The 22,897-nt window shown below is 44.1% G+C and overlaps 1 protein-coding gene across 4 annotated transcripts in view; it reads right to left on the bottom strand.

Moving 5' to 3' along the window:
* Window positions 1-22,897, bottom strand: part of ABCC3 (ATP binding cassette subfamily C member 3) — a 178,840-nt gene that overhangs the window by 82,722 nt on the left and 73,221 nt on the right. For 3 of the 4 annotated variants that reach the window (XM_030207972.1, XM_030207973.1, XM_030207975.1), the window contains 4 exons: window positions 21,407-21,610; window positions 16,202-16,348; window positions 14,209-14,296; window positions 10,804-10,870 (listed from right to left, as the gene is read on the bottom strand). In XM_030207972.1, coding sequence (XP_030063832.1) covers window positions 10,804-10,870; window positions 14,209-14,296; window positions 16,202-16,348; window positions 21,407-21,610 — 506 coding nt within the window. Of the gene's footprint in view, window positions 1-1,189; window positions 1,245-10,803; window positions 10,871-14,208; window positions 14,297-16,201; window positions 16,349-21,406; window positions 21,611-22,897 lie in introns of those variants that run through there. The other variant, XM_030207976.1, reaches the window with a different exon arrangement.

Below are 22,897 nucleotides of genomic sequence, written 5' to 3'. Positions count from 1 at the left end.
ACCGCTACTAAACGGACTTGGAAAAATCCAAAATTCCAGGAATAACATGTATAGAATGTTTGTACATTTGGGAAGCTTGCCAGGTGCCCTTGGCCTGGATTGGCCGCTGTCGTGGATAGGATGCTGGGCTCGATGGACCATTGGTCTTTTCCCAGTATGGCATTACTTAAGTACTTATGTACTTATGACAGTAGGGTCTATCAAGTTCATAGTCTCATGGCTCCTTTGTTTTAGCAAAGTCTTTGCCACAACAAGAATTGAAGGATAGGAAAACAGAAAATTCTTTCCCCAAAGTATACGAGGCTTTATTTTTATTTTTAATCCACTCCTCAAAACTTTCTATTCAGGGGAAATGAAACAGATCCATTTTGCCTGGTTCCCTCATGAAGAATATCTAGTTTGTTAGTCTTCCCATGGAAGGAAGCAGAGAGTAGGACTATATAGGCAGTTTTCCCAATGGAAAGGGGCAGAGAGCCTCAGGGATCTATACTATGACTGGTGTTTATTCATTAACATTATAGAAAAGGGAACAATAAGGAGCCCTTTTACTAAGCCGCATAAGCATCTATGCGCACCCAACGTGCGCCAAAATGGATTTACAGCCCGGTTACCATGTGAGACTTTACCACTAGGTCAATGGCTGGTGGTAAGGTCGCAGACCCAAAATGGACCCGTGGTGATTTTGATTTTGCTGCACGTCCATTTTCAGCAAAAATTTTAAAAAAGGCCTTTTTTTACAGGCGCACTGAGAAATGGATCGGCGCGTGCCCAAAACCCGCGCCTACACTACCACAAGCCATTTTTCAGTACACCTTAATAAAATGACACCTAAGTGAGGTCTTCAAATCTGCAGATGGCATGAAAGTATTTACTAAATTAGCCAGACAGCGTCACTCTAATTGATCTTTTGTAAAAGTGGAGAAAAAAAGATCTCAGCGTCAACACCTTTGCTCATATCAACTGCGTAGGGCTAGAGCAAATCTAAAAACATCGCAGGTCAGAAAAAAAAAACTCCACTTGTAGACAGCAAATCATCAAACAGAGTGAAAACTGCACCAATGGCAAACAGGAACATGCATGAGAAAAACTATGCACTATTCAAACATCACCAAGTACTTATCTTCAGGCACATTGCCAATGCTTTAAAGTCCGTCCACTTTGGCATAGCTTGAATACAAAAATATTCAAACACCAAACTGTGAAGGAGATGTAAAGTACCTTGTCACACTGGAAGGTGAATGTACCTAAGCAAAAAAAATTTCACAATCTAATCTCAGTATTTATCGACCATTTACTCCCTACAAAGGTCCAAAGCGGCAAACATAAAAATAATATAAAAACAATCACAGAAAAGGGACTTTGGGGCCATTTTACTAAGCCGCGGTAGGCCTAGAGCAGGCCTACCACAAGCTGAAGGGATACTATCATGGGGCGCACTGAGGCGTCCCCTGGTAGCTTCCTGCTCAGCGCATGCTAATCCCACACTAGAAAATGTTTTTATTTTCCAGCGTGGAAGGCATGCCCATGGGCAGAAAGTAGGCGTGCCTGCGCTAATTGGGTAGCATGGACTCATTACTGCAATCCATCCGATTAGCGTGGGAGTAGCTTAGGAGACCTTACCGCCGCCTAAAAAGGTGGCAGTAAGGGCTCCCGCGGTAATGACCATGCACTAATGGGGAAATTAGAGCATGGCCTTTACAAAAAAGTATGGCACCATTTACCGCTGTGCTAAAAGTGACCATAGCGCATGGAAAAACCCAGCGCTGACACCAGCGCCAGCTACTTTTTATTAGTGCAGCTTGGTAAAAGGACCCCTTCAGAGGTAAACCGTGGAAAAATATCATCAAAATACACAAAAAATGCATAAAAAATTCAGGAATTTAGGGGTTAATTCTATAAAATAGGCACTAATATTTATGGGCTGATTCCCGCGTAAATGATTAGAACAATGGCATATACGCACATTCACACTTAAATATCAAGTACCTACACGCAAATTTTTAATCATGGGCATATTTCCAATAGGATGTAATTTGCAAGTAGACGTACACATGGTGGAGCGTGGGTGAAACACACACACACACGCAACTTAAGTATATTATAAGCTATGGGCTAGATCCAGTAAGTAACACCCAAGCTCCGGGACGAAAGGTGCTTTATAGAATAGAGTTGGCCGCCAAATTCCGTGCCCAACTTTAGGCGTAAGGACTTACATCAACTGAAACCAGGAGGAAATCCTGGCGTGCAAGTTGGGCACACATCTGAAAAATTCTATAATACTGCATGAAATTTCCAGAACGCCCCTGACCCACCTATACCCCTCTCATAGGAACGCTCCCCCCCCCTTTGCAGTTGCGTGCAGATACACTTAGGTGCTATCCTATAATTGCATATGTAAGTGTATTTCTGTGCCGACCTGTCGTTTCAGCCCGTTTTGGCACCTTGCATCCACTGGAACGTTTTTCTGTGCCAAAATTTGGGCACAGAATTAGCGCCTGACTTTAGGTGTCTTTTATAGAATTCCCCAGTATGTGCAAATCTCCAGAACATATGTGCACACATTTATGCCAGCCTTGTGGTTGGCATAAACCATAGGCGTAGTTTGGGGGGGGGGGTGAGGGGGGGCAATGCCCCCCCAAACGCAGGGCCGGCACGGCAGGCAACTCTCCCTTCGTCCCGCCCTCAGCTCCCCATTCCTTCTCTCCCCCCCCCCCAAGCGCGTTTCACCTTTTTATTTGCAGAGGCAGTGACGGCAGTAAAGAAGTAAACAGTGCAGGCTCGCCTCCAGCTATTCCCTTCCCTCACGCAGTTGTCCCGCCTTCACGGAAACAGGAAATGCATCATGCGGAAGGTGGGACACTGTGAGGAAAGGGAGAAATTGGAGGCGAGCCTGCAGTGTTTACTTCTTTACTACTGTCAAACTACGCCTATGGGGCAGTGGTGCCGTTGCACGAATCGAGAAAGGAGCTGAACTGCCGAAAGCGAGCTGACACTACTTGTAATAGTGCAATTGGATCCTCCAGCAGCTTTTCCTTGCGGGGCGGGCATAGAGTTTAAGAAACAAGAGTTAGAGGGCTGGGGGCAGAGAGATGCAATCCCCCGTGCTTCCTCCCCTCGCACCTGATTCTTACCCCCTCCCAAAAAGATAAGAAACGAGCCTGAGCATTGAGCAGAAAGTCATGCCTTGCCATTGAGAAAGAAGAAGCCCACGGGGAACAGGGCACCTTATTTCTTATCTGTTTTTTTTTTTAATTATTACTCTGTGTATAGATATATTTTTTTCTAATTTTTATTTTTGCTTCATGCAACAGCTCGAGGAAGTCAGCAACATATTAAACATATTAAACTATAAGGTGAATATGCTATTTTAATCCCCTATAGGTATGTGTCCACTTTTCTAAGCATGGCTGTATTTTTATTTCACATTAAGTCAGCAGTTATAATTGTTTTATTTTTTGGTTTTGCGCTGTTCTATTTAATTGTGTGATTTTACACTAGGCAAATACACATCCACATTAAGGACATCAGTTTGCTTGTTCAGTGTTTTGCTGCTTTTATATGTCATGATTTGAAGCAATTGGAATGACGTATACACCGGCTGGCATTAGCCAAGTATATAAGCATGTGGAAGGCACCTTTAAATGTATTAGACAATTTTTAAACCAATATATGTCACTGATTGGATGCCACTGTATTGATGTTCCACTATGTGTTTTATTAAGTTGTTGTAGTTATTATCTATTATGCTTTGTGGTTTAGTTCCCAAAAAAAAGCCAGCTCTTGCTCCCTTCCTTCCTTCCTCCATATTAGCATAATTTGCATATACATATATGCAAATGAATATGCTAATATGCCCCGCCCCTTCCTTTGCCCCCCCCCCCCCAAATGAAACAGTTAAACTACGCCTATGGCGTAAACACTTGCACCTATGCACAAATTGCGTATATTCCCAGTTACACTATTTAAAGAAAGCGACACCCTACTTTCTATAATAAAATATGCCCCAATCAGGCAGCCTCTGAGTGCCTATATATAGGAGCACAGTTACAACATTAGCTGTTAATGCAAAAAAAATTCAAAATAGGACCTTCTTTGTAGCTAACTTTCATACATTACCATTTCTTGCAAAAGTTAATGCAAATTGAACATTAATGGCCTGCTGCAATGCAAATGCACAAAGAGCAGGTCAGCAATGTGCAGTTTTGTGAGAACAGGCACACAGAAAAAGCTTTGTGGACCAGTTTCACAAAAGATAAATAGAAATTAAACAAAATAAAACATGGAAAAGAAAATAAGATGATACCTTTTTTATTGGACATAACTTAATACATTTCTTGATTAGCTTTCGAAGGTTGCCCTTCTTCGTCAGATCGGAAATAAGCAAATGTGCTAGCTGACAGTGTATATAAGTGAAAACATTCAAGCATTACTATGACAGTCTGACAGGGTGATAACCTTAAGAGCGGACTAACACGGCTACCACACTCCTCTACAAAAGATAAATACACTTCAGGAGGTCTTATTTTTCAATCTAGCCAGATACAATTTCATGTGGTGGCAGCTGCTTAAAGCAATTGCTGGCCATATCAATCCCCCTCCCCCCTACCTCTCCCATGAAAACTCAATAGCTACTGTTCTGCCTTTCCTTCCTCCAGCAAATGTTAATAGCCCTCTCAGGGTAGAAGGCCAAGAAGCCCTTGCAGCCTAGTGCCCCTAACACTACCCTTCCCAAGCCCCGGTCCAATGCTCAAAATCTTAAATATCAGACACCTCAGTCAAAATCCTTACTCCTCCATCACGCCCCTCCATTTCTAAAAATATTTAATGGATTCTTCTGTAACCTCCTAGATTTTCATCCCCTACAAGAACTGACTCATCCCCAACGTGAATATTCTCAAGGGGGCAGGAGTGATCCTCACTCACTCTGCCTTGTGGTGACCAGCTTGAAAACATATACCTGACCTTGAAGCAGAGGGAGCCTCAGACGCTGGAGTTAGCTACCCTTTTAAGAGCTGCAACTGACACATGGACATTTTTTTCTTTTTTTGAAATATTTTCATGTGACTCTGTAGCTGGGAAGGCACAAAATTCATGTCCAAGGAAATGTGCAAAAACTTTCTAGCAAAAGTTAGCTAAATTTTGCTAAAGATTTGTCGCAAGCCTGCAAATTTTTAGAACAGCTACCCCTTACCGGAGAGGTTGTTAAAAGGGGTGGTTAAAATAGCCCCACCACTCATTCGGTGGCCTCTTTCAACCTGGTGCGTGATTAGAGGGCGCCTCTTTCCAGGGCGCACACACTTTCTTCACATGTCTAGACGATTTGCACTAGGATTTGTTCCTGGGATTTCCGATCCCTGTTATGGCAGCTGGGAACAATTAGGTCTCTGTGAGCTTGGGCAAGTGTGGGAGGACAGGGAACTCTTAGCATTTGGGGAAGTACAAGAGGAATATGGGATCCCTTCCTCTAATACATTTTAATACCACCAGCTGCGAGATTTTATTCTTAGGCGATCAAGGGGAGTTAAGTCTAACGGAAACACAATTAGAGCAGGCGATGGCCAATTGGGGTGGCGGGAAGAGGGGGGATATCTAGAATTTATAAGGCACTACTTCAGCAGACTAAACCTGTTACTTATTATTTACAGAAGTGGGAAAAGGCATTAGGGGTTTTTTTTATGAATACACAGAGTGGGAAAGGGCACTCAAATCCTTGCTTAAAGTATCGGTGTCAAGTGCCCTTGTAGAGAACGGATACAAGATACTTTACTGTTGGTACTATACTCCCCAGCAACTGGTTAAAATGTTCAAAGTGAGATAAGCCTTATGTTGGCGCCAGTCTGGGGAGGAGGGGGATATGTATCATATTTGGTGGTCTTGCCCTTCTGCACAAGAATTTTGGACCAAATTTTGAAATTTGTGTTTAGCTTGACTAAGATCACCTATCCCAAGAAAATGGAACATTGTCTTTTGCATGTTAAGCCGCAGGGTGGGAACCTGAACACTCGCCGGTTGGCTATGCAAGTGTTTGTGGCCAGTAAATTAGTATTGGTGGCAGCATGGAAACAACGGTCTTTACCTGACCTTTCTGTGATATTACGTAAGCTGGATTACATCCATTTGATGTCTAAACTTACAGCGTTGTGTACGGGTAGTATATTATCCTATCATCGCATTTGGGACCCATATGTTTTGTGGTAATCTCATCCCGACCCCGCTCTGCTAAATTCATACATGCTGGGGGGATTTGGGGGGGGGGGGGGGAAGAATGGGAGGGGGGGGGTGGGTGGGTCTGTCTGTTGCGATAAAAGGAATGTCAGTTATCTATTTGTATCGTTTTGAACCTAATTTGCGGTTGGTTCAGACGTATTATTTAGCTTTATTATATTTCTTTTTTTTTAATTTATTTAAATTTTTCAATTACATCAAGTATTATATCTTGAATACAGATAAAGACGATTTAGTATCTTAAAATTTTTTTTTTAAAGAAATATAAACATTATAGAAATAAGTATAATTAACAAAGAAACCATTACTCGTCTATAGTCCACAATACAAGGGGATTATCACAATTTTCAGGAAATCAAATAAGATTTTTTAGAAACTAACTTCTAAATCAAAACATGGTGGCTAGTATGAGCATTCCAGGCAATATAAACTATTTATGGGATTGAAGTTGTTAATATCCCTGGTGATGGAAGCTGTGAGTCTCTCAGCTTTGCTTCTAAAAAAGAGTTCAATTGGTTTGCCTCAAAAAATACATACTTAATTGAATTTAACTTTATCACGCACTTGCAAGGAAAGTTCAGCCAGAATAATGCTCCAAGTTGCATTACCTTTGGTCTCAGTTTGAGAAATTCTTTTCTTTTCTTTTGCGTAATTCTTGAGACGTCCGGATACATTCTAATTTTACACTCTAGGAAATCTGGTCTTTTATTTAGAAAAAATTGTTTAAGTATCCAGTCTCTGTCCGGTTGAAGTATGAAGATCACTTTGAGCGTAGCTGTTGTTAGGCCCACATTATCTCCTTCAATAATTTGAGTCAAATTTAAATCCAAAGATTGGGCATTTGCTTCCTCTCTTTGTACTAGATCTTTCTTCCGAGATGGTTCTATATAGAAAATCTGTGAAATTGGTGGATGTGATTTTTCTGGGATTTTTAGAACCTCTGTTAAATACTGCTTAAAGGTTATCAATGGAGAAATGGCGACCTGCTTAGGAAAATTTATCAGTCTGAGGGCATTTGAGCGTTGGTAATTCTCTAATATTTCAATTCTATTTTGAAGATGTAAATTTTCCTTAATTAAATTAACTTGTATTTGTTGAGAATTTTTGATTACAGAAGAATTAGTTTCCACATCTTTGCCCAAAGACTTTAATCTTATGTCCATTTCCACAATTTTTTCATTGTCAGATATGAATTTCTTATTTAACTGAGTAAACTTTTGAGTAAATGAGGCTTCTAAACCTACAAGTGCTTCCCAAATGTTATCCAACGTTATTTGTTGAGGCTTTTCAGGCAAAACGGACTTACTTAATGTATCCGTTGTAGGGGTTGAAGTTAAAGCTGGTTGACCTCCCACTGCTCCGCTTTCTTCCACAGGAACAGCTTCTCCTCCACTCACTGCTGCTGTGTCCACAGCAGGGTTCACCGGCGTCTCAGGCGTCAACTCAGCACCCGCGCCAGGAAACCCCGTCGCGTCCTGCGCATCAAGGGGTCTCCGGTCCGAGTTCAGCGCCATAGCCGGCATGGGAGGAGGAATCCTCATCTCGGGGCTAAAAGATGTCTCCTGTTCAAGCTGGGGGAACGGCAGACCTCTCCCCAATCCCTCCAGCAGCGAACCAGTCCCCGTCAGTGTGCCCGGTAAAAGAAAGCGATCCATTGTTCCAGCTCCAGGTAAAAGGGGAGTAGCGGGACCTCCTCGCGATTTACCTCTCCTTTTAGGCATCGTTTAAGTAATTCGATCAAAGGCAAAAAAAAATCAAGAGTAAGAGCGGGTAACAGCGGAGCTATCTTCCGTGCTTCCTACTCGGTCGCCATCTTGAATCCCCAGCTTTATTATATTTCAATAAAATTACAAAAAAAAAAAAAAACAGCTACCCCTAGGTATATAAATGACAAATAAAATTTAATGTGGACAGGAGGGGGTGGTGGTGCTAAAGAGCTCTTCCTAACCTGTTATTAAAACGCCTTACACTTGCTAGCTTTCGGAAATACTGGATCTGCTTATCATGGCAAATGATATCTCTTAAGCTGTATTTGGGTTGTTCATCATCCCATGCCTAAACACCTAAAGTCAGGCCCTCTATATCTCACCACGATGGCAGCACACAGTGGTTCTGAAATTGCTATTCAGAATATTATGACAGAGTTCCTGCGTCTGAAGGAGTTGCTGACAGATAATTCTAACTCATGGATGAGCTTAGCAACATCAAATGCTGACTAGACAAAACACAAGAAAGCACTTCAACACTTGCAGTAAACTGTGCCACAAATACCCGAAGAGCCTGCTCAAGATGTTGTGAGGCCCTGAGCCAGAACCTGCTCTCAATGCTGTGAAGGGTGAGCCAGTGAGGCAGATTTCTAACAGCCTTGAGGTCTGGAATTAGTGGTGTGCTGGAGCCAGTTGTTCAGTTTTGGGGAATTTAGTGAGCCAGTTGTTCTCCAGCACACAAGGGCTCTGATAAGCTGGCTGGCTGGCCTGCCCTCCCCAAACCTGCCTTAATGTGCCCTGGTGGACTAGGGACCCAGAGCAAGAAAGAACCCCCCTCTTTCCTACTCACTGCCTGCTGCTTCTTCAAAATGGCTGCCGAGACTTCAAGTGGCAGCCTCGAGAGGGAGGGAGAGAAGGGAACAAGCTGCTCATGAATGGGAGGGAGAGAAGGGGACAAGCTGCTCATGGATGGGAGGGAGAGAAGGGAACAAGCTGCTCATGGATGGGAGGGAGAGAAGGGGGGCAAGCTGCACATGGAAGGGGGGGGCATGAAGGAGAGGGAAGGAAAGAGAGAGGGGCAAAGGGAAAAGGGGGAAATGCAGCACATGGACAGAAGGGGATGGAGAGGAGAGGGGGACATGCTGCTCATGGATGGAATGGAAAGGAAAGGGGGATATGCTACTTATGGATGTTTGCTTTTTTGGAAATAGTCATCTTTTCTAATTTTGTACTTAGTAGACTATGGAAGAAAATGTATTTCTGTTACTTTTAACAATATTTTCACTGCTTATAGAAGTTGGCTTTCTTGGGGGGGGGGGGGGGGGGTCCTCCAGTTTTCGTCTGCATGTTTTTTTGTGGCCCCTTATTGAATATGCTGATGTCAAATATACTTGCCATCTGGTCACTGACGCAGTTTTAATGAAATGCTGGCCATCGTTGGCCCAGGGGCAAGTTTCCACTCTAAACTGTCTTCTTGCTACAAACTTAAGTTGCTCTATAAATTTATAAACTTTGTTATAACTTATAGAAAGTTTTTTTTGAGCACTGTTGAGTATTGACACTGTTGGAAAGTTTTTGCCAATGACAAAGCCATGATCTTTTTGGATCGCTACCGCTCCACAAAACCCACCAGGGTCTGAGCGGCTTTGAGGCTTTTCCTTCCTTTAAAAGAAAAATTGTTTTTCAACATTCACTGAAGTTTCATAGCTATCCTAGTGGATTGCGTTCATGTTATAGCTTCAGCATCACTAATTCCACACCCCTTTTGTTGTTTTTGTAGTGGATTCTCTTAACCCAAAACCATTTCTTATCCAGAAGAAAAGACAGCCTTTTACTCGCTGTGGTAAAAGGGGGCCTCGGCGCACATCAAGAACACATGCTGATGCTAACACAGGCCTCATTTTACCACAGCTTAGTAAAAGGACCCCAATAGTGCATACGTCTAGTATCATGTAGAAATAAGTAGTAATAGTAGTAGCAAGAAGGGTAAAGACAAGGATACAGCATAGGGAGGACACAAGTGGGCCTCCTTCTTACAGGCACAGCAAGTAGGAAAGACCTCTACGTAGACAGTACAACAATCCAACACAGGAGATAGTGCTTTAAAGACACTTAATTTGATACTTGGACAAAGGGACCTATCACGGTCCATGTTTCAGCGTAATAAAATGCTTGCTTCAGAGGTCACAATACTGTTGAAAAAGATACTGAACAAACAAAGCAGCCCAAAGGCATCCGCTCAGGAGAAACGATGAACACACAGCGTTACCCAAAGGAGTCTGCTCAATATATTGCTGCTTTGTTTGTTCATTATCTTTTTGAACACTATTGATGAGCGTACAGGCAATGATGCTCCCTGAGAGAACCCTAGTGACCTCAAAGGTGTCTAGAAGGCCAACTTTTTCTTTAGGTATTCTGGCCCATTTTGTCTGAGGCCCTAGAAAATCATAGATAAAGTTTTAAATTTGGTCTTGAGGGTACTGGTAGCCAATGCAAAGAATGTGGTATGATCACATGGATTGCAACCCTAAGCAGTCATGCCACAGCATTCTGAATTAGTTGAAGCGGGTGTAAACTCTTTTTGGCTTGGCCAATATATAGGGCATTACAGGGCACTGAACGATATGAGCTGCCTCGGTTGCTGCCTGTGCAAATCTCTGTGCAGCAAATGCAGAATTCTGCACAAGGAAGGGAATTCTGAGCAAATTCTGGATTGAACAGTTGTGCTGAATTTCCACAGGAATAAAGGTCTGAGGCTTGTATCTGCAACTGGGAAGACTGTGTGGTCCAAATATTCTTTATCTGCCGACAGCTATTATGTTAATGTTGGTCGTCATTCTATGCTACAAAGTTACTATGAGAAGAAACTTACTCTTGCAGAGTAGGTGGAAGATCCTTTGCCCAGCTGAACGTCCCACTGTGTACAGTAACAGCGTAGCCTATTTAGTAAGAGTTAGGGAAAAAGTATCATTCACACAAAATATGGATGCACACAGCTTTCCTTCATGACAGATTTATATACATTTTCAATCATATCCCATGCACTTCCCAGGGACACCTAAAACCCAATGTTCAAAGTGATTTAAACGGCGACTCCTGGTCATCTAAATCACATGTCTGGGGCTAAATGGCAATGTTCAGTGGCACTTAACCAAACAATGCCACTGAATATTGCCTCTTCATGGCCAACCCCTAACCAGCAGGTTTAGGGGTGGGCCAGAGATGGGAGTTTGGACAGAGCATCCACCTAGCCAAATAGAGCCGATATTCAGCCCTCTAATTAGCTAGGAACCTGCATAAAGTTAGGACAGAAAAAAAGGCTGCCCTATCTTTATATGGCAAAGGTAACCTGGCACCGGTCTGAATATCGGCCAGTGTCCAGTTACCTTCCGGGTAGCGGCTCCAGCTGCCTGATGCCCCCTCCCACAACCCAGAAACAGAAAGACTGTTTACGTTGGAGAAACAGGTGAAAGAGATCCAAAATGTTAACACAGTCATTATCGACAAACTGGAAGATCTAGAGTCCCTCGACTATGTGGATTGCACAGGTGTGGAACAACAAATTGCAGGGTCTCTGTTAGCAGGTCCTGATGGTGGGCTGGGAGATGCTATTATAAAGCTTGAAAGAGTGCACAGGGCTTTTGGCTAATCTCACCCAAGGAAATTATAGCGCGTTTCCATAGTTTTCAGCAGAAACTGTTAGTGGCTAAAAAGATATGAACAGCAGGAAGGATCAAACAGGACACATACCAAATCAAGGTCTTTTAGGACCTATCCCCAATCACACTAAGATGGAGATGTGAGCTGAAGGATATTACAGCAAAATTGCGTGAGAGGGATGTCAGATTTCAATGGAGTCATGCTATTGAACTGCACCTTGGGAGGCAAGACCTACAGACTTCTATCGAGAAAGGTCAGATGGACTTTGGAGGACGCCAGAATAGGAGGAGTGGACAATCCACCAATGAGAAAGTCACCACTGAGAGGTGATTCCATATGGCAGTGGGTCTCCAATGGTAGTGGATGACCAAAGCATAACTCCCAAATTGTGGTGAGAGAAAATGACAGTACTAGACAAAAGGGTGATGTGGATGAAGCTGGTTCTGGGATTGGGGCTGAGTTGATGCATTATGGAAGACTCTCTGTCCAACATTCAAAGTGATTTATGCAAATAGGACAGGCTCCTGCATGCTTCAATCATGCTCTACAGCTCAGCCACAGATATTCAGCGACACTTAACCCAGCAGTCCCACTGAATATTGGTACAAAGTCGCTTAGCTATGCAGGTGCCAGCACTGAATATTGGCCAGCACCTGCCTAACTTACAAGTCCCAGCCTAAAAGTGCCAATACCTCTTATAATCCCCCTCCCTCCTCCCCCCCAAAGGCATCAAGACCCTCCAGGATCCCCATCAGTTCTACGATCTCCACTCCCCTCCCTCCTACCCCCAGAAGCCAATCAATATCCCCCCCCCCAGGATTCCCCTCTCCCACCCCCAGAAATAGCAAGCCCCCTCCTTCCCCCTGCCCGTTTCCTGGTGATCCAATAGACAGGAGAGATGCCCACTTGCTCCTGCCTGGTGTGGCTGCCTCCTTAAAATGGCCACCGCAACCTGTAGCTGCTGCCAGTGAGAAAGAGGTTACATACAGTTCAAAGGTAGTTTACGTAGCAATAATGTTAAAGAACATATTTCTTCACAGAGAAATGGTGGGTACATGGAACCCCTTCTTACTTAAAGCAGTGGAAGCAAAATCTAACAGAATTTAAAAAACCCAGAAGCTTTCATAGCACTCCCAACACAGCAGCATAAGTCTAGACCTTCTTGGGAATTTCGACATCAATATATGGTATAAGTAAATAAATAATTTGTGAAATTCGACTGGTTTGAATCATCTTGCTCATTAAGAGCCACTTTTACTAAGCAGTGTTAGGCAGAACAGCGTTATCAGCATGATAGACAGTAGCACAGGCCTGCGTTACTCTCTACTCCGCTAAAACAGGGATCTTTGCTGTAAAAATGCCCAAAGCGGGAATGGGCTGGGGCTGGGTGTGATAGGGGCGGGAGGAGATGTAGCTAGCTGTGGCAGCTAATGCATGGGTCTTTATCATGCACTAGCTGTCTCTACTGCCGATTGCACAACTGAACTTACTGACACCTCAAGAGGCCGGCTCCAATCTCAAAATGGATTCCACCTTCAGAGGCAGTCTTGCAAGACTGCTGCAGACAGTCTTGGAAAACATTTTGGTAGGTTCGGGGGGGGGGGGGGGGGGGGGGGGCGGGGGGAAGAAGGCTGATGGGTGGGTCCAGGAGGGGGCTCTGTCTGGTCTGGAGGGGAGGCTCTATTTGGTGGCCATTGCAGTAGGCCGGGGGGGGGGGGGGGGGGGGGGGGGAGGGATTGGTTCTGTCTGGTCATGGGGGGAGGGAGTAGGTGCTGTTTAGTGGGGTGGGACCTGACCAGTTTCAACTGAAACCAAGCAGCTGCAGATTTGGTTTTGATTGAAACAAAAAAGCATATTTTTGGTCGATATCTAACCAACACACTTGATTCTAATCCCCAATCCCCCTCCTGGCACCAGCAACATATTACATCACCCCCAATCTCCATGCTATGGTCACAATGCCTGCGGATAACCCCCTCCAAAGCTTCTCCCCACCTAAGAAACAGCCCCACCCTGACATCCCAAATCTTCCCCACCCCCAATCCCATTTCAAGACTTACTGGAGATCATCCTGGGAGTCCAGTGGTATCTGGGTGGCAGCTGAGACCTTTGCTGCCATATGTGACTGTGCCTGTGCCAGGATCACAGTTTCCACCATTAGCTCTAGCGTTCGAGAAGCACGTTTACTGGTACCGAGGGTGAAGGGAGAGAATTGAGGGTTCAGAATCATGGGAGTTGGTGCAGGGAGGGAGATCAGAGGTGCTTCAGTATGTGTTCAGGTGCCAGGAGGGGACGGAAGGGAGTGCAGCTGCAGAGTGGAAGTGGAGGGGGATTGCACCACTGTGGCAATTGCACATTGTGTGTTTCCTGAGCTTGCATGGTGTTACATGCCGTGGCAGATATCGCAGGTACACCTGGATTTGCATGTAATGTGGTGGCTGTGTGGTAACTTTTTGCCCCCTCATTTACCACACAGGCTCTGCATTTATTGCAAGTTAATTTTTGCATTAAAGGTGCAGTGAGTGCAAAACTCATCGCACTTTAGTAAATGGGCCCCTAAATCAATATACCCAATATACAGAATAACACAATGAAAGTTCATTAGGAAGCTACTCACCTGCAGAAATCGTCTTTTTGTCAACACAGCTGGAATCCAGCTCATCATGACTCAGAAAATTCTGAATTCTCGTTAGTGATACGCTTGTCTTAAAAGTATAGAAATAAAGGAAATAAATAACAAGCAAAAAAAGACTAATAATTCATTTTTTGTCCTCACATTAGGACAAAATGAACAAAAGACGGCAGCAATACTAGAAAATACAGCCAAATCAAAATCATTCCAAAGATACTCTGAAGTGGAAATGACAGGGAAGCAGGTGAGATGGATTGGTGTTCAGATGATAAGATGAACATGGCAACTACACAACTTGTCTGAAAAGTAGTTCTTATTTTTAAGGCTTATAGAGAAGGTTAGCAACTGCAATTTATTCAAACTATGATTTTCTGGCAGAAAGTTATTCATGAACTTTGTCACATCTAATGTTAAAAGTCATTCTCAGTAGTGGGCCATCCTCTTTATCAGAAGGACCTACCTCAACCATCTATATCATTGTAAAAGGATTCCCTATTCTTACTCCTGTTACTCCATCTTATCTATTTATATTTTCCATCTTTGCTTACACCCTATGCTGTGTATTAAAATGCTTTATGGCGTATTGTGTTGATATTGTAAGGTAGCACACCATCAGGCTCATTTTCGAAAGAGAAGGACACCCATCTTTTGACACAAATCGGAAAATGGACGTCCTTCTCACAGAGTCATCCAAATCGGTATAATCGAAAGCCGATTTTGGACGTCCCCAACTGCTTTCCGTCGCAGGGATGGCCAAAGTTCAAGGGGGCATGTCGGAGGTGTAGCGAAGGCGGGACTTGGGCGTGCCTAACACATAGACGTCCGAGACCCATAATGGGAAAAAGGGCATTCCTGATGAGCACTTAGACGACTTTATCTGGTCGTGTTTTTCTTACGACCAAGGCACAAAAAGGTGCCCAAAATGACCAGATGACCACAGGAGAGAAATGGGGGTGACCTCCCCTTACTTCCCCAGTGGTCACTAACCCCCTCCCACCCTCAAAAAATATCTTTAAAAATATTTTTTGCCAGCCTCAGATATCATACTCAGGTCCGTGACAGCAGTATGCAGGTCCCTGGAGCAGTTTTAGTGGGTGCAGTGCACTTCAGACAGGCGGACCCAGGCCCATCCCCCCTACCTGTTACGCTTTTGGAGGAAACAGCGAGCCCTCCACAAACCCACTGTACCCACATCTAGGTGCCCCCCTTCACCTGTAAGGGCTATTGTAGTGGTGTACAGTTGGGGGTGGGGGGGCTTGGGGGGCTCAGCACACAAGGTAAGGGAGCTATGTACCTGGGAGCAATTTATGAAGTCCAATGCAGTGCCCCCTAGGATGCCCGGTTGGTGTCCTAGAATGTCAGGACCAGTGCACTACAAATGCTGGCTCCTCCCACGACCAAAGGGTTTGCATTTGGTTATTTCTCAGATGGATGTCCTTGGTTTCCATTATCGCTGAAAATCAGAAACGACCAAGTCTAGGGACGACCTAAATTTCAAGATTTGGATGTCCCTGACCGTATTATCGAAACGAAAGATGGACCTCCATCTTGTTTCGATAATACGGGTTTCCCTGCCCCTCCATCAGGACGTTTTGCGAGGATGTCCTCAACAAAACTTGGATGTCCCTTTCGATTATGCCCCTCCATGTCATACCTTGTATTGTTATCTAAATATTTTTACTACTGTAATTTTCTGTTGCCTATATTTGACTTATTCTTCCTGTACACTGCCTTGAGTGAATTCTTTCAAAAAAGCAGTAAATAAATCCTAATAAATAAATACATATCTGTGATCTACAAATACAGTCTTTTCAGGCACATGACACATACCTGGCACTATGAATGCTTTGTCTGCAGGGACCAGACTCTCTCCCAGAGGTCACAGGCATGTTCTTTGCATGGATCTGAAACCTGACAAGGTGTAATATCTTCTTATCTGATTATCTTACTTGTAATAGTAAATGACTACAGATCTTACCTGCGCAAGGTTACTTATAACTTGTGGAAACATGCTGAGTGGAAATCGTAGAATATTGAATAAAGCAAGAGAGACAAAGGCTTTCTCTGCATCCAGGACATTAGTTTCATCAACTGTGACATATACAGCAAATGTGGTTACAGCTACCTAAATGATATAAAGAAATCAGACTGAATAAGAAAAGATGCATATTTAGAAAGTAATTTTACAAAGTATTTTCTGCATATAAAGCATGTTTCACACATGGAAAACAGGTATTCTAACATTGTGTGGGCCAAGGGCGTAGCCAGACCGGCGGGAGGGGAGGGTCCAGAGCCCGAGGTGAGGGGGCACATTTTAGCTCCCCCCCCCCCCCGGGGCTGCCGAGCCCCCCCGGCCATTGCCGACCCCCCCGCCGCCGCCGCCACCAGCACCAACTTTGACCCACCCCTGCCGACGACCCTCTCTATCCCCCCTCCAGCCGCCAACCCTCCCCCACCGCTGCCTACCTTTGCTGGCGGGGGACCCCCAACCCCCTGCAGCTGAGGTCCTCTTCTTCCGGCGCAAGGCTTCGTTCTGTTTCTGACTCAGAAACAGAACGAAGCCTTGCCCCGGAAGAAGAGGACCTCGGCTGGCGGGAGTTGGGGTCCCCCGCCAGCAAAGGTAGGCAGCGGTGGGGGAGGGTTGGCGGCTGGAGGGGGATAGAGAGGGTCGTCGGCAGGGGTGGGTCAAAGTTGGTGGTGGTGGCGGCAGCGGCGGCGGGGGGGTCGGCAATGGCCGGGTTGGCGGCGAGAGGTGGGGTCGAGAGGGTCATCGGCAGGGGGGTCCAGGGCCAAATCTACGGGGGCACAGACCCCCGTGGTCCCACATAGCTACGCCACTGGTGTGTGCGTGTATGAGCACAGAAGTGAGTGTGCTTATTTTTATGTGGACGTCATATAGCCAGTCCCAGGTGCAATGTTTCACGTTCACTTTAAAATGATCCCAGAAAAATTGCTCGCACCTATGTACACCTACTAATTTGTGTGGATACTTTTTCTGAATAAAAATATGCAGATTCTTTGAAAATGTAGTATGTGCACAGTGCCAGATATGGCTCTGTCACAGCAGATAGAATTACACGCAAATTCTATTCCAATATTCCCTTGCAACCTAATCCGACAGATCCTTTTCACATTGAACAGTTGAGTATTGAGTTTTATTTGGTAAAACAAATTACCTCACATCAGACTCAGCATTTCAATTGCTGACGGTCAGTTAGAGCACTGGTCTTCACTAGTTTTTAAGTCAGGGCCACTTTGGATCCAAATGAGCTAAAGGAGAGCCACCTAATATGCAAGGCCTCGACCCTGCTGGTTACTTTGTCAATAGCATCCACCCTGCCAGACTGCCTTCTAACTTTTTACTGTGTCTATCCTCAAGGAGTTAAGCATTTCCAAATACATTCTCTTTGTCTATTAAGAAATGCCTTGTCCTTCAAGCATGTGGCACTTCCTCCCATACACTTCCCCCCATTCAGTAATGAGCTTGAGTAAAGAGGCAAAGAATAGCAGAAAAAAAAGTCTTGATGATGATGAGGGCCACCCAAGATGTTTCCAGGAGCTGCCATTGGCCCCTGGGCCTTTCACTGAAGAACAGTCAGTTAGAGTATCCTGTTCAAACACCTGCTGAATATTTGTTGGTCAAGATTTAAGCATGACCATAGGACAGAGACCTTGTTGATTGTCCTGTATGAATATCTTTTGTGCTATAATAGCAGCAAGGTGTCCTGCCTTGTCCTACAGGATTTTTCATTTGTATTTAACTCAATTGACGATGGCTTCATGTTAAAGAAACTGGAGGCAGTTGGATTCAGAGATGGTTTGTCTATTTTCAGAAGGGAAGATACAGCAAGTGATTTTGGAGGAATTTTGTAAGAAATCAAGGTTGTGGAAGTTCCTCAATGGCCTATGATCTCCATTTCCCTTAAGGCTCCTTGCCAAAATGATTAGGAGCTTTGATTATGTTTTCTGCCAACTTTTCATTTATGATGTGCAACTGTATGCTGTCTTGGGAGCCAGATCACTGTCAATCTGCCCCTGCTACCCAGTGTGCGGCAGTGGCCAAAAAAGCAACAGGATGCTAGAACTTATTAGGAAAGGGATGGTAAATAAGACCAAGAATACAATAATGTCTCTTTATCACTCCATGGTGTGACCTCACCTTGAGTATTGCGTTCAATTCTGGTCGCTGTATCCAAACAAAATGATAAAGGGGATGGAACTCCTCTCATATGAGGAAAGACTAAAGAGGTCAGGGCTCTTCAGCTTGGAAAAGAGACAGCTGAGGGGAGATACAACTGAGGCCTACAAAATCCTGAGTAGTGTAGAACAAGTAGAAGTGAATAGATTTTTTACTCTTTCAAAAAGTACAAATTCTAGGGGGGCACTCAATGAAATTATATGGAAATGCCTTTAAAACAAATAGGAGGAAATATTTTTTCACTCAATGAATAATTAAGCTCTGGAACTCATTGCTGGAGGATGTGATAACAGCGGTTAGCGTACCTGGGTTTAAAAAAAGGTTTTGACAAGTTCCCGGAGGAAAAGTCCATAGTCTGCTATTGAGACAGATATGGGGAAGCCACTGCTTGCCCTAGGATTGGTAGCATGGAATGTTGCTACTATTTGGGTTTCTGCCAGTTACTTGTGACCTGGATTGGCCACTGCTGGAAACAGGATATTGGGCTAGATGGACCACTGGTCTGACCCAGTATGGCTATTCTTATGTTCGTTTCTTAAAGATCTTGTATAATATATGTAAGAACCTAAAAATCCCAGTTGAAACCATCTGATCCATTTCCTCTCTCAGAAATAGGTATTCCATATTATCAGTCCATTTATTCCCAAAATGGGGACCTGGAAGGCACTGCGTTTGCACCGTTCATGAAAACGATGTGAAAATAATCACCTCCAGTCCTTCAGTTCACTTAATGCTGAATCTGGGTTACTTGGAGACATCTTTTGCTGTTATATTTATGGTGTGAAGAGACCACCAATTTCTAATGAACCAATTCGAACTCTAGTACTACCTTCATATAAGGCTGTCTTCATTGTACATAAATTGGATCTTCCCTAAAATTGGGGATCTCAGTTTCTTTGGCTAGATTGTGAAACACAGAATTCCAGCTAGAACTAAATAGAGATGACTGAGTCATCATTTGGCGTGTGACTCACAGGATTGTTGGGGTGGGGGGAAGTGGGGGAGAAGACTGTAGGGAAGAAAGAGTTTTTGTCTGCCCTCCTTTATCTCTACTTTCTTCCAACTCATTCAGAACCAGGTGTGAGATCTGGCACCATGAGCTTTCAGTCCTAGTAACCTGAGAAATATTTCTCTGTTTTAAAAGACTCTCCATTCCACTGTTCTAGTGTGGTCATTGCAACAATTGTGCAACCAGGAGTCATGTTTATATCTTTTTGAAGTGTGTTCTCCAGAATTGTACACAATATTCTAAATGAGGTCTCACCAGAGTCTTATACAGGAGCATCATCACCTCCTTATTTCTATTGGCCATTCCTCTCCCTATGCACCCAAGCATTCTTCTAGTTTTCGCCATCACCTTTTCTACCTGTTTGGTCACCTTAAGATCATCACATATGATCACACCAAAATCCTGCTCCTCTTTCAAACACAAAAGTTCTTCACCCCCTAAACTGTATCATTCCTTCAGGTTTTTGCAGCCTAATGCATGACCCTGCATTTTTTACCATTAAATATTAACCAAGTATTGAAATAAGTTGTATGCACAACTCACATTATTCTATAAATTTAGTGCACAACTTTGCATCCTAAGCATAAAGTTGAGTGCCCAAATTACTAGAATTAGAGGGTAAATGTGGGAAGGAGTAGCCTAGTGGTTACAGTGCAGGACTTGACATCCAGAGTTGCCTGGCTGAAATCCCACTGCTGATCCTTGTCGTCTTGGGCAAGTCACTTAACCCTCCATTAACTCAGGAACAAACTTAGGGGCCCTGTTACTAAAACACGTAGGCGCCTATGTGCATACAAAATGCGTCAAATTAAAACTACTGCCTGGCTACTGCATGCCCAGGGCGGTAATTCTAATTTCTACGCGCGTCCAAAACGTGCAGCAGAAAATAATTTATATATTCTACTGTGTGGCGCTAACCGGGTGGTAATCGGCAGTGTACGCACACTGATGATTACAGCCCGGTTAACGTGTGAGACCTTACTACTAAGTCAATGGGTGGCAGTAAGGTCTCAGACCCAGAATGGACGCGAGCTGATTTCTATTTTGCCGCACGTCCATTTTCAGCAAAAAAAAAAAAAAAAAAAAAAGGCTTTTGCAGGCATGCTGAAAAATGGACCTGCACACATCCAATACATGTGTCTACACCGGTGCAGGCCATTTTTTCAATGTATCTTAGTAAAACGGCCCCTTAGGATCCTGTTTACAAAGCCACACTAGCTGCTGCTGCCACACAGCAATTCCAACACAGCCCATTCAAAGCAAATGGGCTGTGTCAGTATTACTACACCACCAGCCGCTAGTTTGGCTTTGTAAACAGGGGAGGGGGGTGTAGATTGTGAACCCTCAAGGGACAGGAAAATATCCAGTGTAACTGAATGTAACTTACCTTGAGCTACTACTGAAAAAAAAGATGAGAGCAAAATCCAAATAAATAAATGTGTAAATATAATCCACCCGACATTTAGCACTGTTCAGCAGCCAGGAACGGCTCCTGGCCGGCTAAATAGCCTAAAGCCAGCTAAGCGCTGACATTCAGCACGAGATAGCCAGTTATCTCAGCTGAGTATTATCTCTTAGCAGCTATCCTGGTCACAATCTATGTTGCACAACATAGCCAGTTAGCACAGATATTCATGGGCTGACCAGCTAAGTTTAGCGGCCAGACAGACTTGCATAAATATCTTTGGCCACCATAACTTAGCCAGTCAACCAATGAATATCTGCTTAACCAGCTATGCACAGACTGCCCCCCCAACCCCCCCCCCCCCCCCCCCCCAAATTCAATGCCAGGCTGGCATTGAATTTCTGGGTTTGCCGTCAACCGCAGGAGGTAGTCTGACTAACTCCCGTGGACCGAATATCGACCCGAATGTTACTATAATTTATCTACATATAGTTTTATTATGCTGAATGTCTGTGTAATATTATTATAGTACACACTGCACAGTATTACAGAAAGTAGATGCTGAATATACCAGGAATGGAGCACTAGTCCATACAAAGATAGACAGAGCCCTCAGGTACGCTGATTTTTTCAGAATTCGCAGCTCATTCTGTCGAATTTCAAGCACTTTTTCCTGAAACGAGGTCTCCCACGCATATAGCTTCAAAACCTTGATGCCATTCAATATTTCATTCATCATTTTGATACGAGAGTCTTTATACTGCATTTGTTCCACCTGTGGTCACAAAAAAAGGAAATGCATTTTTCAAAATGTCTTTTAATCAACAATCAAACATGGGCATGTTTAACGAATAAATTGATCCTGGCTCCAAGAAAGTAACCATTTAGGGGGTAATATTCACCTGGTGGTGGTCAGTGGTTTTTAAGTTGCTGACAGCCACAGGATTAATTAAGACGCTGGGCCATGTCCTGTATCCATCCATGAATATAGGGGGACGTGTGGTCACCCGGAAGTGAAACGGGCACCGCCAAACATACAGACTGACATAAGCTGCCGGCTCCTGGTGAAAAATGGCAGCCGGGGCCTCTAGCCAGACACTGGATATTCAGTACCTGTACCTGATAGGTTCTTGACCTGAATATTGGGGCCACAAAAAAAAGAACCCCACAACTGACCACCGTTGGCTGAATATTGATCAGATTGTGTCTTTTCCCTGTTTTCTTAGAATGAAGTTGAGCAACATTCTTTTATGTGAGATCCCAAAGGCATCAAATGTCTAGGGGTGTATTTTAGTCCTTCCATGGAGGAAACTGTAGAGCTCAACAAGATACACCTGCTTCCCATGGACCAAGATCTGGCTATCTGATGGATGACCTTAAATATAACATGGTGGGGCAAGTTGGAAACAATTACAAAGGTTACTACTCTGAAAATAAACCATATCTTGAGTATGCTTCCAGTCTCCTAGATCAAAAATACACTCTCTCTATAGAGCGACTGTTGGTTGAATTCCTATAGAAAGGCAAGATTCCCAGGACTGCCTATAGACCAGTAGTTCCCAAACCTGGTCCTGGAGGCACCCTAGCTTGTCAGGTTTTCAGGATATCCACAATAAATACTCATGAGAGAGATTTGCATGCAGTGGAAGCAGTATATGCAAATCTCTGTCATGAATATTCATTGTGGATATCCTAAAAACATGACTGGCTGGGGTGCCTCCAGGATCAGGTTTCGGAACCACTGCTGTGGACGTTAAAGGAGAGGTTTGCTTTTCAAGTTTTTATGAATATCACTTGCCCTTTGTTTTGAAGCACTGTAGCTTTTGTGTTCAGACTGCCAAAGTCTGTTGCCTACCTTGTTGGTTTGAGTAGAACAGAAAATGAGTGGAGGAGTGGCCTAGTGGTTAGGGTGGTGGACTTTGGTCCTGGGGAACTGAGGAAGTGAGTTTGATTCCCAGCACAGGCAGCTCCTTGTGACTCTGGGCAAGTCACTTAACCCTCCATTGCCCGCCGCATTGAGCCTGCCATGAGTGGGAAAGCGCGGGGTACAAATGTAACAAAT

The sequence above is a fragment of the Microcaecilia unicolor genome, chromosome 6, assembly GCF_901765095.1.
Source record: "Microcaecilia unicolor chromosome 6, aMicUni1.1, whole genome shotgun sequence".
Lineage (NCBI taxonomy): Eukaryota > Metazoa > Chordata > Amphibia > Gymnophiona > Siphonopidae > Microcaecilia > Microcaecilia unicolor.
The sequence above is the reverse complement of the archived record's forward strand: the minus strand, read 5'-3'. Positions and strand labels throughout refer to the sequence as shown.